The 11,267-nt window shown below is 64.2% G+C and overlaps 1 protein-coding gene across 2 annotated transcripts; it reads right to left on the bottom strand.

Moving 5' to 3' along the window:
* Positions 1-98: 98 nt before the first annotated feature.
* DGAT1 (diacylglycerol O-acyltransferase 1) lies at positions 99-11,267 on the bottom strand. 2 transcript variants are annotated; one of them, XM_045895692.3, is made up of 17 exons: positions 10,826-11,267; positions 6,123-6,213; positions 4,260-4,300; positions 4,094-4,179; positions 3,952-4,004; positions 3,665-3,770; positions 3,396-3,515; positions 3,218-3,292; positions 3,020-3,123; positions 2,883-2,921; positions 2,681-2,722; positions 2,554-2,598; positions 2,361-2,473; positions 2,216-2,281; positions 2,047-2,134; positions 1,897-1,959; positions 99-1,796 (listed from the first exon to the last, which is right to left on the bottom strand). In XM_045895692.3, the coding sequence occupies exons 1-17, from the start codon at positions 11,026-11,028 to the stop codon at positions 1,641-1,643; spliced, it is 1,491 nt and encodes a 496-aa protein (XP_045751648.1). In that variant the 5' UTR covers positions 11,029-11,267; the 3' UTR covers positions 99-1,640. The 2 variants fall into 2 exon arrangements, with proteins under 2 accessions (XP_045751648.1, XP_045751649.1); XM_045895693.3 differs by having other exon boundaries at positions 102-1,796; positions 6,123-6,210; positions 10,826-11,265.

Raw genomic sequence — 11,267 nt, 5'->3', positions numbered from 1 at the left:
TGCGGGGTGAGGAGGGGCCCAGGGCACGTGGGTCTCCGAACGGGGCTGGAGGTCTGGGCCATGATGGCCTCCTTGGGGGTGGGGGTGGGGGTGGGGGGAAGGTAGATGTCGGATCATAGCCGTGCGCGCCTGACCCCACAGGACCCGTGTGTGCTCAGAATCCTTTATTCGAGGACCCTTCCAAAGACCTCCCCACAAGGGGACCAGGTGGAGCCCAGATGGGCATGCCAGACGCCTCTTCCTGGCCGAGCGTCCCTGCTCATCACGTATTCTCAAGGCACTGGGCTGGTTTGGGAGCAGGGGAAGGGTGGGGGGTGACAGGACAGAGCAGCCTACCTGATGCTCCGTGCCCCCTGGCGCCCACCCACTACTCACCATCCCCAGCAGGGTCCAGGGAGACGCTGCCTCCACCCTGGGGTCCAAAGGGTATCCCCAGCGAGCCCCCGTCCCCCCGACTCCAGCACAGCCAGAGGAGGTGAGGACGTGGGGTTGAGCAGATTCTGGCTGGGGCAGGGGCAGCACGGCTCTCGAGGCCGCTGCCCACGCACCTCCTCAGACACCCACCTCGTCAGACTACGTCTCTAACCGGGCCACGTCCAGCCTCACATGGCCTCGGGGTCTCTAATAGAGCCCACCCGCCAAGTCAGGTGGGAACAGGGGCTCAGGGCTGTCCCCCCACCTTTGTCTGGTGTGGCGGGTAGTAGGGTCTGGGAGCAGGGCTTCCTGAGGGCCACACTCAGGCTGCACGTGTGATCTGCCCAGCCCAATGCAAGGAAAACCGAGTGGGCAGGGCTCAAACTGAGGGGAGCTGAGAGTTCCTCCTGGGTCCCAGGGAGGGCCGAGGGCTGGTGTTCAAGCTTCTGCATGGATGCATGTGCTCACGAGGGAGACCCAGGTCAAGGTTTGGGCCTGGCCACCTGCCTCACCCAAGAGACACAGAGCCCCCACCCCAAGGTCCGTGGACTCGGCCGCTGCGAGCACCACGGCCCGAGCATGACACCAGGCACGCAGCTCTGCCGGCCCAGCTGCTCGTTCTGATTCTTGACCCTCTTACACACACCAGGCTCCAGCCGCTGCCCCAAGCCAAGGTCCCCTGCGGAGAAGTCCGTGGGCACCCTGTTCCAGGACCCCGGCACGGGGACCCCGGAGCTCTGAACTGCGCCCCGAACCCGACCCATGCACACACGGGGTTGACAAGGGCAGCTGGGCCTTGCTGGGCCGTGGAGGTTGCCTCCTGTGATGCAGAGACAGTGCGGCGGGGAGGAATCGCCCCCCCCCCCCCCCCGCCAGGACACAGCACCCGAAGGTAACAGGCACCGGAAGGCCAGTGGGACTCAGATCCCCCTTCCGAGAGCACCACTAGCACCCGACGACCCCAGCAGGCTGAGGGCAGCCACTCCGGACAGCACTTTATTGATCCCCTCCCCCTGGGCAGGATCGGCACAGGTTCCGGGACACTGGCCTGTGCCTGGTCTGCCGTCCCTGAGCAGGGCAGGAAGGAGCCCCATGGGGGCGGAGAAGCCTTCCGGGGCTGGGAGGAGACAACGGACAGCCAAGCCCCCTCCCCAGCGCACAGGTGGGGCGGGCTCGTGGGCAGTGAGGTGACGGGAGGTGGCAGGGAGGCCCAGCCTCGGAGCAGCTCAGGCCCCTGCCACGGGGGCCTCATAGTTGAGCACGTAGTAGTCGTGGACGTACATGAGCACGGCCACCGGCTGCCCGATGATAAGCGTCAGCCACACGGCTGCGTTGCCGTAGTTACCCTGGAAGAAGCGGCTCACTATCCAGGCCAGGGGGATCTGGAGACAGGAGGCCACAGTCAGCCGGCCACAACGCGTGACCCGAGGGCTGGCCGCGCCCAGGGCCTGGGGGAGAGGCGGGGGCGGGGGGCACGCTCACCTGAGCCATCATGCCTGTGAAGGCCCAGAGGCGGAACATGTGCAGAGGGATGCTCACCAGGTACTGCAACGGGAGGGATGGGGCGTCAGCCATCTCGGCGGGCCGCACCCGCCCTCGAGACGAGGCAGGTCGTGCCCACGGAGCACTCACCTCGTGGAAGAAAGCCGAGGCGAAGAACACCCCCGTACTGGCCACCCACTTGCTGCTGCCCCGTCGAAGCATGGGCTTGTAGAAGTGTCTGTGGAGGGAGGGGGCCGTGGGACGGGGGCCTGGGTCCACACGGGAAGCTGCCCGCCCACTGTACCGCGCCCCCGCCCACCTGAGGCACCACTTGTGCACGGGGATGTTCCAGTTCTGCCAGAAGTAGGTGACAGACTCAGAGTTCCTGGGGGTCGAGAGCGGCGAGTGACCGGCTTGCACCAGGGTGCAGCCCAGCCCCCAGCTCCACGCCCAAGGCCACCCACCACCAGTCCCGGTAGAACTCCCGGTCTCCAAACTGCATGAGCTCCGCCACGGCGTTCATGCAGGAGTGGAAGAACCAGTAGAAGAAGATGAGCCAGATGAGGTGATTGGGGACCTGTGGGGGGGGCAGGTACCAGTTCGCAGGACACCCCACCCACCGGCCCACGCCCCGCCCCAGCCGCCCACGCTGCTCACCGCCAGCTTCAGGAGGCGCTCAATGATGCGTGAATAATCCATATCCTGCGGAGACAGAGCTCAGCTGCCTCCCTGAGCTGCACCCCACCTGCCGTCCACCCCAGCACGGGAGAACCCCACCACTCACCTTGAAAGGCTTCATGGAGTTCTGGATGGTGGGAACCATCCACTGTAGAGGAGGGCACCGCGTCAGCTGTCAGCTCCCAGCTCCCAGCTCCCAGCTCCCAGCTCCCAGCTCCCAGCTCCCAGCTCCCGGGCCGCACTGCGCTCCCCGCCCCCAGCCCCGCCCCGGCCCGGCCCCGCCCCCAGCCCCGCCCGGCCCAGCGTACCTGCTGGATGAGCCCCACCTGGAGCTGAGTCAAAAACAGCTGAGGGAGGAAGCAGAGAGTAGCAGGCTGAGCACCCCCCAGGACCCGGCAGCCCCCCCAACCCCTGCCCCGTCCCCACTGCCAGCCTCCATCCTCACCATCTCAAGGAGCCGCCGCAGCAGGAAGCGCTTTCGGATGCGGGGAGAGCGGGGAAAGTTGAGCTCGTAGCACAGAGTTGGGGCCAAGAGGAAGTAGTACAGATCTGGAACAGAAGGGTGGGGCTTGCACTGGCGAGGCCTGGCCCGTGCTGTCCCTCCCCTGCTGTCCTTCAGCCAAGTCCCGGGCAGGGTCCTCACCACGGTAGGTCAGGTTGTCTGGGTAGCTCACAGTGTGCTGGGCAGCTCCCCCGTTGGCCTTCTTACCTGCAGAAGCTACAAGCAAGCAGGGGGGTGGGTGAGGCCTTGCTGCGGCCCAGGTCTGGCCCAGTATCGGGTGGCATGAGCTCTGAGGCCCCAGCCCCGGGCAGCCCCTCACCGGCCTTCGCCTTGGCCTTGGCCTTGGCCCTTCGCTCTCGGCACCACAAGTTGACATCCCGGTAGGAGACGAGCTTGAGGAAGAGGATGGTGTACACCATCAGAGCCAGCACGGAGCCCACTGCAGGAGAGGCAGGCTCAGGCCACAGCCCTCCCACACCGCCACGGGAGAGCCACAGCGCAGGCACCGCCCCTGCGGGGGGTGGGCCTGGGCCTCTCCTGCGGGCCCGAGACGGGCTGGGACAGGGTGGGATGAAGGAAGGGGCACACCTGGAGTGATGGACTCAAGCAGCAAGGCCACGGCCGCCGGGAAGCAGAGAATGGTGGCCAGGTTGACCACATGCAGCAGCAGCCCGGCCTGCTCCGTCAGGGCACCCTGGGGGGGGGGGCAGAGTGCTCAGCCAGTGCCCCCACTCCCTCGGCAAAGGGTCTCCCTGGGGAAGGGCCACGGGCCGGGGCACAGCCCCTCCCAGGAGAGCTACACACAGCACGACACACAGGCCCCGTGAGGAGAGCACGTCTCTGGGCAGGGCGGGGGGCGGGAGGGCGCTGCTTACCGCCGCCAGGCGCTTCTCCACCTGGAACGCAGCCACAGCAAAGACATTGGCCACTGAGGATGTAAGTGTCATAGGGCAGGTTCAGGCCCCGGTCAAGCCCTGTCCCGTCTCCACCCGAGGCCTTCCTTGGCTCCCAGCTCACCAATAACTAGACACAGGGCAGGCCAGCTGTAGGGGTCCTTCAGGAACAGGGACACCACCTGGATGGGGTCCACCAGGATGCCGTACCTGGGGATCGGGGGATGAGGGCCTGAGCAGGTGGGGTGGGGCCTCAGGGGCGGGGCCAAGGCCCTGGGGAAGACACTCACTTGATGAGGTTTTCTAAAAATAACCGTGCATTGCTCAAGATCTGCAAGAGAGAGGAAGGGCACAGCCCCATTAGCCCTGGCCACAGGGTGCCCCGCCCCCCCGCCCCCCCACCCAGCTCCTCTCAGCACCTGTAGGGGCAAGAGCCCTGGGTCTGGACAGAAACCTGCATCCTGTGAGCCCAGTCCTGTCTGACCTGCACACCAAGCTCCAAGACTTTCAACCCACCTCACCCCACATTAGTGCAGGACAGGAAGTCCTTCAGCGATGCCCCCGTCACCCCAACGAGAGGGAATCGACCCCAACACCAGATACCAGTATCTGCAGCAGCTGGTAAGGGCCCCCAGGCCCAAGGATGTCCTTGCAGTGCCGGGGGCAGCCACACCCAGGGGTTGGGGAGAAGAAGCTGACCAGAGTCCTCAGGGGCTAGGCAGCTGAACCCCGAGTGCCACTTGGGACTCACGCCCCTGCCCCTCTTCCGCTATCCTATAGCACTCCAAGCCCAGGCACATGGCCCCAAAGCAGCTTCCAAGGACAGAACCCCCATCAAGATGGGCTCCTGGCTCTGTCCTGGGGTTGGGGAATGGGTTCCCTCTGCAGGTATGAGGGTCTCCTACTCCATCCCATAATGCACAGACCCTGCCGAGTGCACCGAACTCAGGCCCTGACCAGGGCTTGTGGTAGATTCTGTGGAATAGTGATGCTGGCCAGGGGACTGGTGGGATCCCTTACCTCAGTGGTCAGGGAAGGCTTCACAAGGAGGTGACAAGCTGAGAGACACAGGGGCCCTGCCCTCCCCCAGCCACCAGCCTGGCCTGCCCAGCACAGATGTGCCGTCACCACACCTGGTGGCCTGTCCTGAAAGCCCACAGCAAGCAGGTAGGAGCTGGGGCTGCTAGTGGGCAATGCCCACCTCAAGGCCCAAGCCATACAGGGAACACAGCAAGCAGCCCCAAACATGGGATGCACATCTCCTTCAGCAAAGGGGTGGTAGAGGCACCGGAAGCAGGGGAGAGGTTTTGGGGCTGTACCAAAGGGCCAGGCGGGCTCGAAGGGTTGCAGGGAACAAGCAGTGCTACCCGAGCTGCCAAGGGCCCACCCCCCATGACTGCCTCTACAAACCCACCCCAGGCCAGGAATGGCCTCCAGAGGCCAAGGACACACCTCCTGAGGGTCAGGCAGGTGTCTGGCCCACTGTCCCCTTGCCCAGCCAGCCTCCCACCCACCAGACTGCATTGCCCCTTGGCGGAGAGCCTCCTGGGCCCATGGGCAGGGAGGACATGGGTGTACCTGGAGCCCTTTCCACATGGGCAACCAGAGGAACCACACCCGAAACAGAGGTGGTGATGTCAGGGCAAGGGTCAAAGGCCTCTGGCCACATCAGCCTGAGTGGTGGGGGCTGGGCCCAGACAGGCCCTTGCGCCCTGCACCACCCTGCGGGCTGCCCCTTTGAGCCCTGGACTCCAGCTGCTTCTGGGCCAGGACTGCTGGCCCCACCCCCACAAGGGGCCAGCAGGAACCAGGCCACACGGTGAGGCGGAGGCAAGGGCTCTGTCTAATCCCTCCCTGGGGGGCACCTAGGACCAAGGCTGAGGGAGAGAGGCTGGGTGCCTTCAGAGTCAGGGCCTGAAGCTGCCAGGCTGAGCCCAAGAGCCATCCGCTTACCCCTCTCCCCCCAGGCCAGGCCTGCCAGGGGCTCCATACCCACAAGGGCCATTCAGAACAGCAGAAGCAGCTCTTTTTGGACCCCCAAGACCACTCACACCTGCTGCCTCTGCGATTCAACAGGGACGAGAGCTGAACGTGTGGCCTGTGCGGAGACCACCACCACCATCTCCCCCCACCAGCCCAAGGCCCCTACTCACCAGCATCACCACACACCAATTCAGGATCCCACGATAGTTGCTAAAGCCACTGTCAGAGCTGAACAAAGAGTCTTGTAGGCGGTGGCACCTGCTGGGCGGGAGACACACTCTCAGAAGCAGGCAGCAGCTGAGGCCCCCCTACCAGGCCAGCCCTGCTCCAGTCCCCCGGGCTGTGAGAACACTGCACTCCTCCAAGCCCAGGGGCAGGTTGGGGGCCTGCAGACACCCAAGAGCCCAGCCAAGTCCAGCCCCTCAGGAGCCAGCCTTGGGCCCCAGGGCCCAGGGCAGAGCAGACCCCAGCCCCTCCCTTGGAGCAACTCTGGTACATCCTAGCCCGGCAGGACAGTCCACGCACCCCCAGCCCTCTCTTCTGCCCACAAACCCTCCTCCCCATTCACGATCACAGAGGGGCCAGGCAGGGCCAAGCTCTCAGGACCACCCAGAAGCCTGCCCTTCCAGGCAGCAGGCAGAGTCATGCCACAAACAGGAGCAGGACAGCTGGCCCTGCCTACCCCAGGGCGACACGGAGCTGGAGCACCCCAGGCCAAGAGCCCATCCTCACTCCCCAGAGGCCTCTGGCTGCCACCATGCTCGATGGCTACAGAGTGGTAATGGGCCCACAGGAAGAGTCCACTCCAGGGATCTCAAGACCCACCAGGCAATTCTGTACAGAGGTGGGGGCAGGGGCTGAATCTGCCTTGCTCAGTCAGCCCATCCTACTGCCCAGCGCACTGAGGGGCCCCCACCTCAAACAACCTCCTCCCTAGATTTGGCCCGTGCAGCTCTGAGTGTGCACAGGGCGGGCCCCAGGCCAAGAGCCAGCTGAGCACTGGACTCACATGCACCTTCCTGGGGACAGGGGCCCTCATACATCTGCATAGCCTCCAACTGTTTCTGAAAAAGTATAACCTGTCCCAGTTCAACCACAGGGTCAGTACTGTATTCCTGTCCAGGCTAAGGGGGCCAAGAAGAGCCCACCCAGGGGCCAGGGGCCTGATGGCAAGGAGCTCTCCTGCAGAAGCAGCAGAGTTCCCACTACTAATGGGGTAGGGGAAACATAAGCAGACCCTCACATCCCCGCCTGGTCCTCAGGGTGACACAGAGGTAGTGAAAGGGCCACAGTACAGCTGGGGCAAGGCCCAAACCCAGCTCCTGGCTCACTCAGCCTGCCCCACCCTACCCCAGATGCCATGCCACCAGAAGCCCCACACAGCATTGAGCAAGGCCTCCAGTTTTGTAAGACATGAGGCCAGGGCCTCCCCTTCCCTCCTGTGGACACATCTCCACCTCTTGAGGACCCCAGGCAGGAGAAGTAGACTCGGATGAGTACGCAGGGGCACAGATGTCCTCTCAGGGCTGATCCTGCCTCCATGGCAAGTCTTCCTATGGCTGGGGTCAACACCAGGAAGTGAGGGGCTGGGCAGGCTGAGATGCTACTCAGCGGTCTGTAGCCCAGGCAGAGGCAAGGTCTGCACTACACCTGGCCCACCAGCCTCTCCCGGTCACAGGCCTCCTTATATCCACCTTCCCGGTCTGTCCTGGGCCTTGCAGTGAGACCACCCGAGCCCCTCTTCTTCCTCAGACCCCGCACCTGCCTTTCTGCGAGGCAAGCAGAAGTCCAAGGCCCCACTCCCCAGAGAGGACGGTCGCTGGGCTTGTCCACTAGACGGGGCCCCCCAGCCCTTCTGCCAAGTTTGAGCCCATTCACTTGCACTGGAACCATCCCAGGGCCACCCTGTGACACAACCCGCCACCCCCATCTGCACATTAACATCCATCCAGCAAACGTTTCACACCAATGTGACCCCTTGTCACCAAGAAGACCACGCTGGTTTTATTTCCGGCAATCTCTACGATGAAAACAGGGGTGGGGAGTGGGTACTGTTTTCCAAATCGGACACCAAACAACATCATAAAAATTTCAGATCCCCGCTGTCAGGCTCTCAAGGCCTTCCCCAACCTGCCCACAGCCACTCCCTGGGTCCCTCCACAGGGCTCCTGACCATCCCCGACCCCAGGCAGCAGAGACTCAGGGAAGGAAGCCCACCGTCCACCAAAACCCACAAGGTCCAGCCTTGCCAGTACAGTCGGCAGCGGACCAGAGGGCAGACAGGCAGGACCTGGCCACAGTACCCAGAGCTACCACCTGAGCCACCCTCTCCCCCACTACCAGGGCCCCCCACACCTCTAGCGGCCCCACACATGCTCCCCAGGTCCACCCAACCAGCAGGGTCACTGTAACTCATCACATGTGTCACCTTATTCAACCCTCACATCCGTTTTGGGAGGTAGGTGCAAGGGGAAACTAAGGCTTGCCGAAGTTTAAAGCTTGCCCAGGGGCACAGCTCCCAAGTGTGGATCACACCTGGGGACCACATGGCCCAGCTCCAGGGCCAAACAGAGCAAAGAGGGGACAGAGTGGCAGCTGTCCTTCCAGCTGCCACCTCCTCAGCACTTCCTTCACCCAGCCTCTGGGTTGACCCCTGGGATACAAGGTGATGAGGTGGGCTCTCCACATCCCCAGGCCCTGCTGAAGAGGAAGAAACAGGACATTCCAGGAACAAACACCCTAGGGGAGCCCTGCAACCAGAAGGCCCTGCCTGGAGTGCCCATGAACCAAAGGCCAGATGTCCCACGCACGGGGCACTGTGTACGGTGCCCCCTCCTTCCTGCCCCACAGCCACACCTTGCCATGAGCTGGAAGAAATGAGTTCACACCCAGAGCCTGACCCACCTGCCCAGGCCAAGGTGAGCAGGAAGTATAGGGAGGGGAGGAGGCCTGGAGCCCAGGGAGCAAGGAGGAATGGGGAAAGGAAAGGCAACAAGCATGGGACGCCTGGGTGGCTCAGTCAGTTAAGCGTCTGCCTTCGGCTCAAGGTCATGATCCCAGGGTGCTGGGATCAAGCCCTGCATCAGGCTCCCTACTCGGCAGAGGTCAGGGGGCGGGCTGCTTCTCCCTCTCCCTCTGCCACTCCCACTGCTTGTGTTCTCCTGCTCTCTCATTCTGTGAAATAAATAAATTAAAAATCTTAATAAAAAAAAAAAAGGAAAGACAACAAACAGAAGGGAAAGGGAGACAGGTGAGAGGAGGTGGACAAGGAGGAGAAGCACAGGGGCCAAATCCCAGGAGGCAGCCAGAGCAAGGCCTGACTCTGTCAGCCCCGCTGGGCCCTCCGACCTTGGGGTGTGAGGAACTAGCACACAGAGCCTGCATGACCTGGAGACTAGGAGGGAGCCGTAATTGCCAGGTCCCCCTCCAGCCCCTGGGGCAGGCCCGTCCATGACATCTCCTGCTCCTCTTCCCAAGGGGCCCAGACTTTGAGGTTGGGCAGACGGGGCTGCCATTCACTCGGCCCAACTATCAGGAGCGTGGACGAGGCTTCTGGACACCAGGCCCTGGCAGGGCAGGGAAGTGACTGCCTATCCCAGAGTGGCAACATGGCCCAAAGCCAGCACCCCCGTCTTACACAAAAGGACACCAACTCCTGCCACCTTTGCAGGAGATCATGCTAGCCGTGCCCCTGCCTCCTGGATGGCAGCAGAGGGGACTCTAAGGCCCTCCTGTCCTTTGTAGCCTCCCTCAGCACCGCCCCAGGCCCACAGGAAGCAAGCACCCCCTCAGTAAAACCACCCTCCTCTGCCACAGTGCCTTCACAAACTCCTGACCTTTGCTCAGCCTGCTCAGTGCTGAGATTATCTTATCTCCAGGTGGACTGTGAGCACCCCAAGGGCAAGGACCCCAGCTACCCTCACCCACCCTCTCACCACAGTGAAGAAAGCCTCTGTTCTCGTTTACTGAGAGAGCAAATCCTTGCCAGCAGACTGACCAATTGCCCACTTCCTCCTCGATAACCCCTAGCCCCAAAGGCACTTCCAAAACCAACGTCCCCCAGGACACCTGGGCTAGAATGAAGGCCAGACGTGGGAGGGGGAGGCTGGATGTGGCAAAGGGATCACTTGCAGCTGGCTTGAAGGAGGGAGCCAGTACCCTGGCCTTCCAGGTCCTCCCCACCAGCCAGACTTGCTCCCAACTCCTTCCTGGCAGTCCTTCGGCTAAACAGGGTGGCCCTTCGCCTGCACCCTAACCAGGGGGTGAGAGTCCCATGCAGGACCCAACTCTGTCCTTGCAAGAAGACACCCGTTCTGGTAACGGAGGCAGGGCCCCAGGCCAGCCAAGCTCTGGGTGAGGGAGGGACCCCCACGAAAATCACTCTGGGGAGAGGCTGCAGGGACAAAAGAGACGCTCACACTGCCCTGGCCCGTCCCTCAGGCAGTCCCAGCCTCCTGCGCCTTGCCTCCCCAGGAGGGCCACGGCGCCTGGGAAGTCACCCTCAGGAGAGCCCCCCTTAGTCACGAAGCACCCGATCCCCCCTAGCTCCTTGCAGACAGAGAAAACTCGTGCATAGGGGCCAGGGGCCCGGGTCACCCTGAGGAAGAGCCTGAGGACCCGCCTGCGGGCATGTGGAGGGGTCGCGGGCGCTGGAAGCTGGGCTGCCGCCGGCCCCTCCGCCCCCACGTGGGTGACCTTGGCCGCTGACTCTCCACGCCCATGCCTCAGTTCCCCCGCAGGGGCCCTGCGGGCACACCTGTCCACGCCAAGTCCGGGAGCCAGGCTCCCAGACTCGGAGCCCGCGCTGCTGCGGTCATGCCCGGGGAACTGGGGAGGGTCCCGGGCAGGGGTCAGACGTTCGGGGTCTCGCTACCTCAGATCCCAGGGGCCGCTGCCCACGTCGGAGTCTCTGTTCTCGTCCTTGTCGGGGGCCGGGGCCGGCGGCGGCGCCGGCGCGTCTCCCCCGGGGCCCACGGCCCGCACCTCCTCTTCCGCGGGCCCGCCGCCGCCCTGGCTCGAGGGCCGTGAGCCCGTCCTCCGGCGCCGGGAGCCGCCCGCGCCGCCGCGGTCGCCCATGGCCTCAACCCTCACCCCGTCCCGGCAGAGTCGTGGCCCGCCGGGCTCGCAGCACTCAAGGCCCGCGGCCCCGCCTCCAGACCCTCAGCCAACCGCCGCCGCCGCCCCCTGCCGGACGCCGTAGCCCGCGCGCCGGCCCGGGCCGCCAATCAGCGCGCGCCCTCCAGGCAGCCCGGGGACCGCGGTCGCGTTGCTCTGGGAGCCCCTGACTGGCCAGCCGCCGGGGCGCGCGCCCATTT

The sequence above is a fragment of the Mirounga angustirostris genome, unplaced genomic scaffold (assembly GCF_029215605.1).
Source record: "Mirounga angustirostris isolate CCGP_5_RB_7025 unplaced genomic scaffold, mMirAng1.0.hap1 SCAF_4, whole genome shotgun sequence".
Taxonomy (NCBI): domain Eukaryota; kingdom Metazoa; phylum Chordata; class Mammalia; order Carnivora; family Phocidae; genus Mirounga; species Mirounga angustirostris.
The sequence above is the reverse complement of the archived record's forward strand: the minus strand, read 5'-3'. Positions and strand labels throughout refer to the sequence as shown.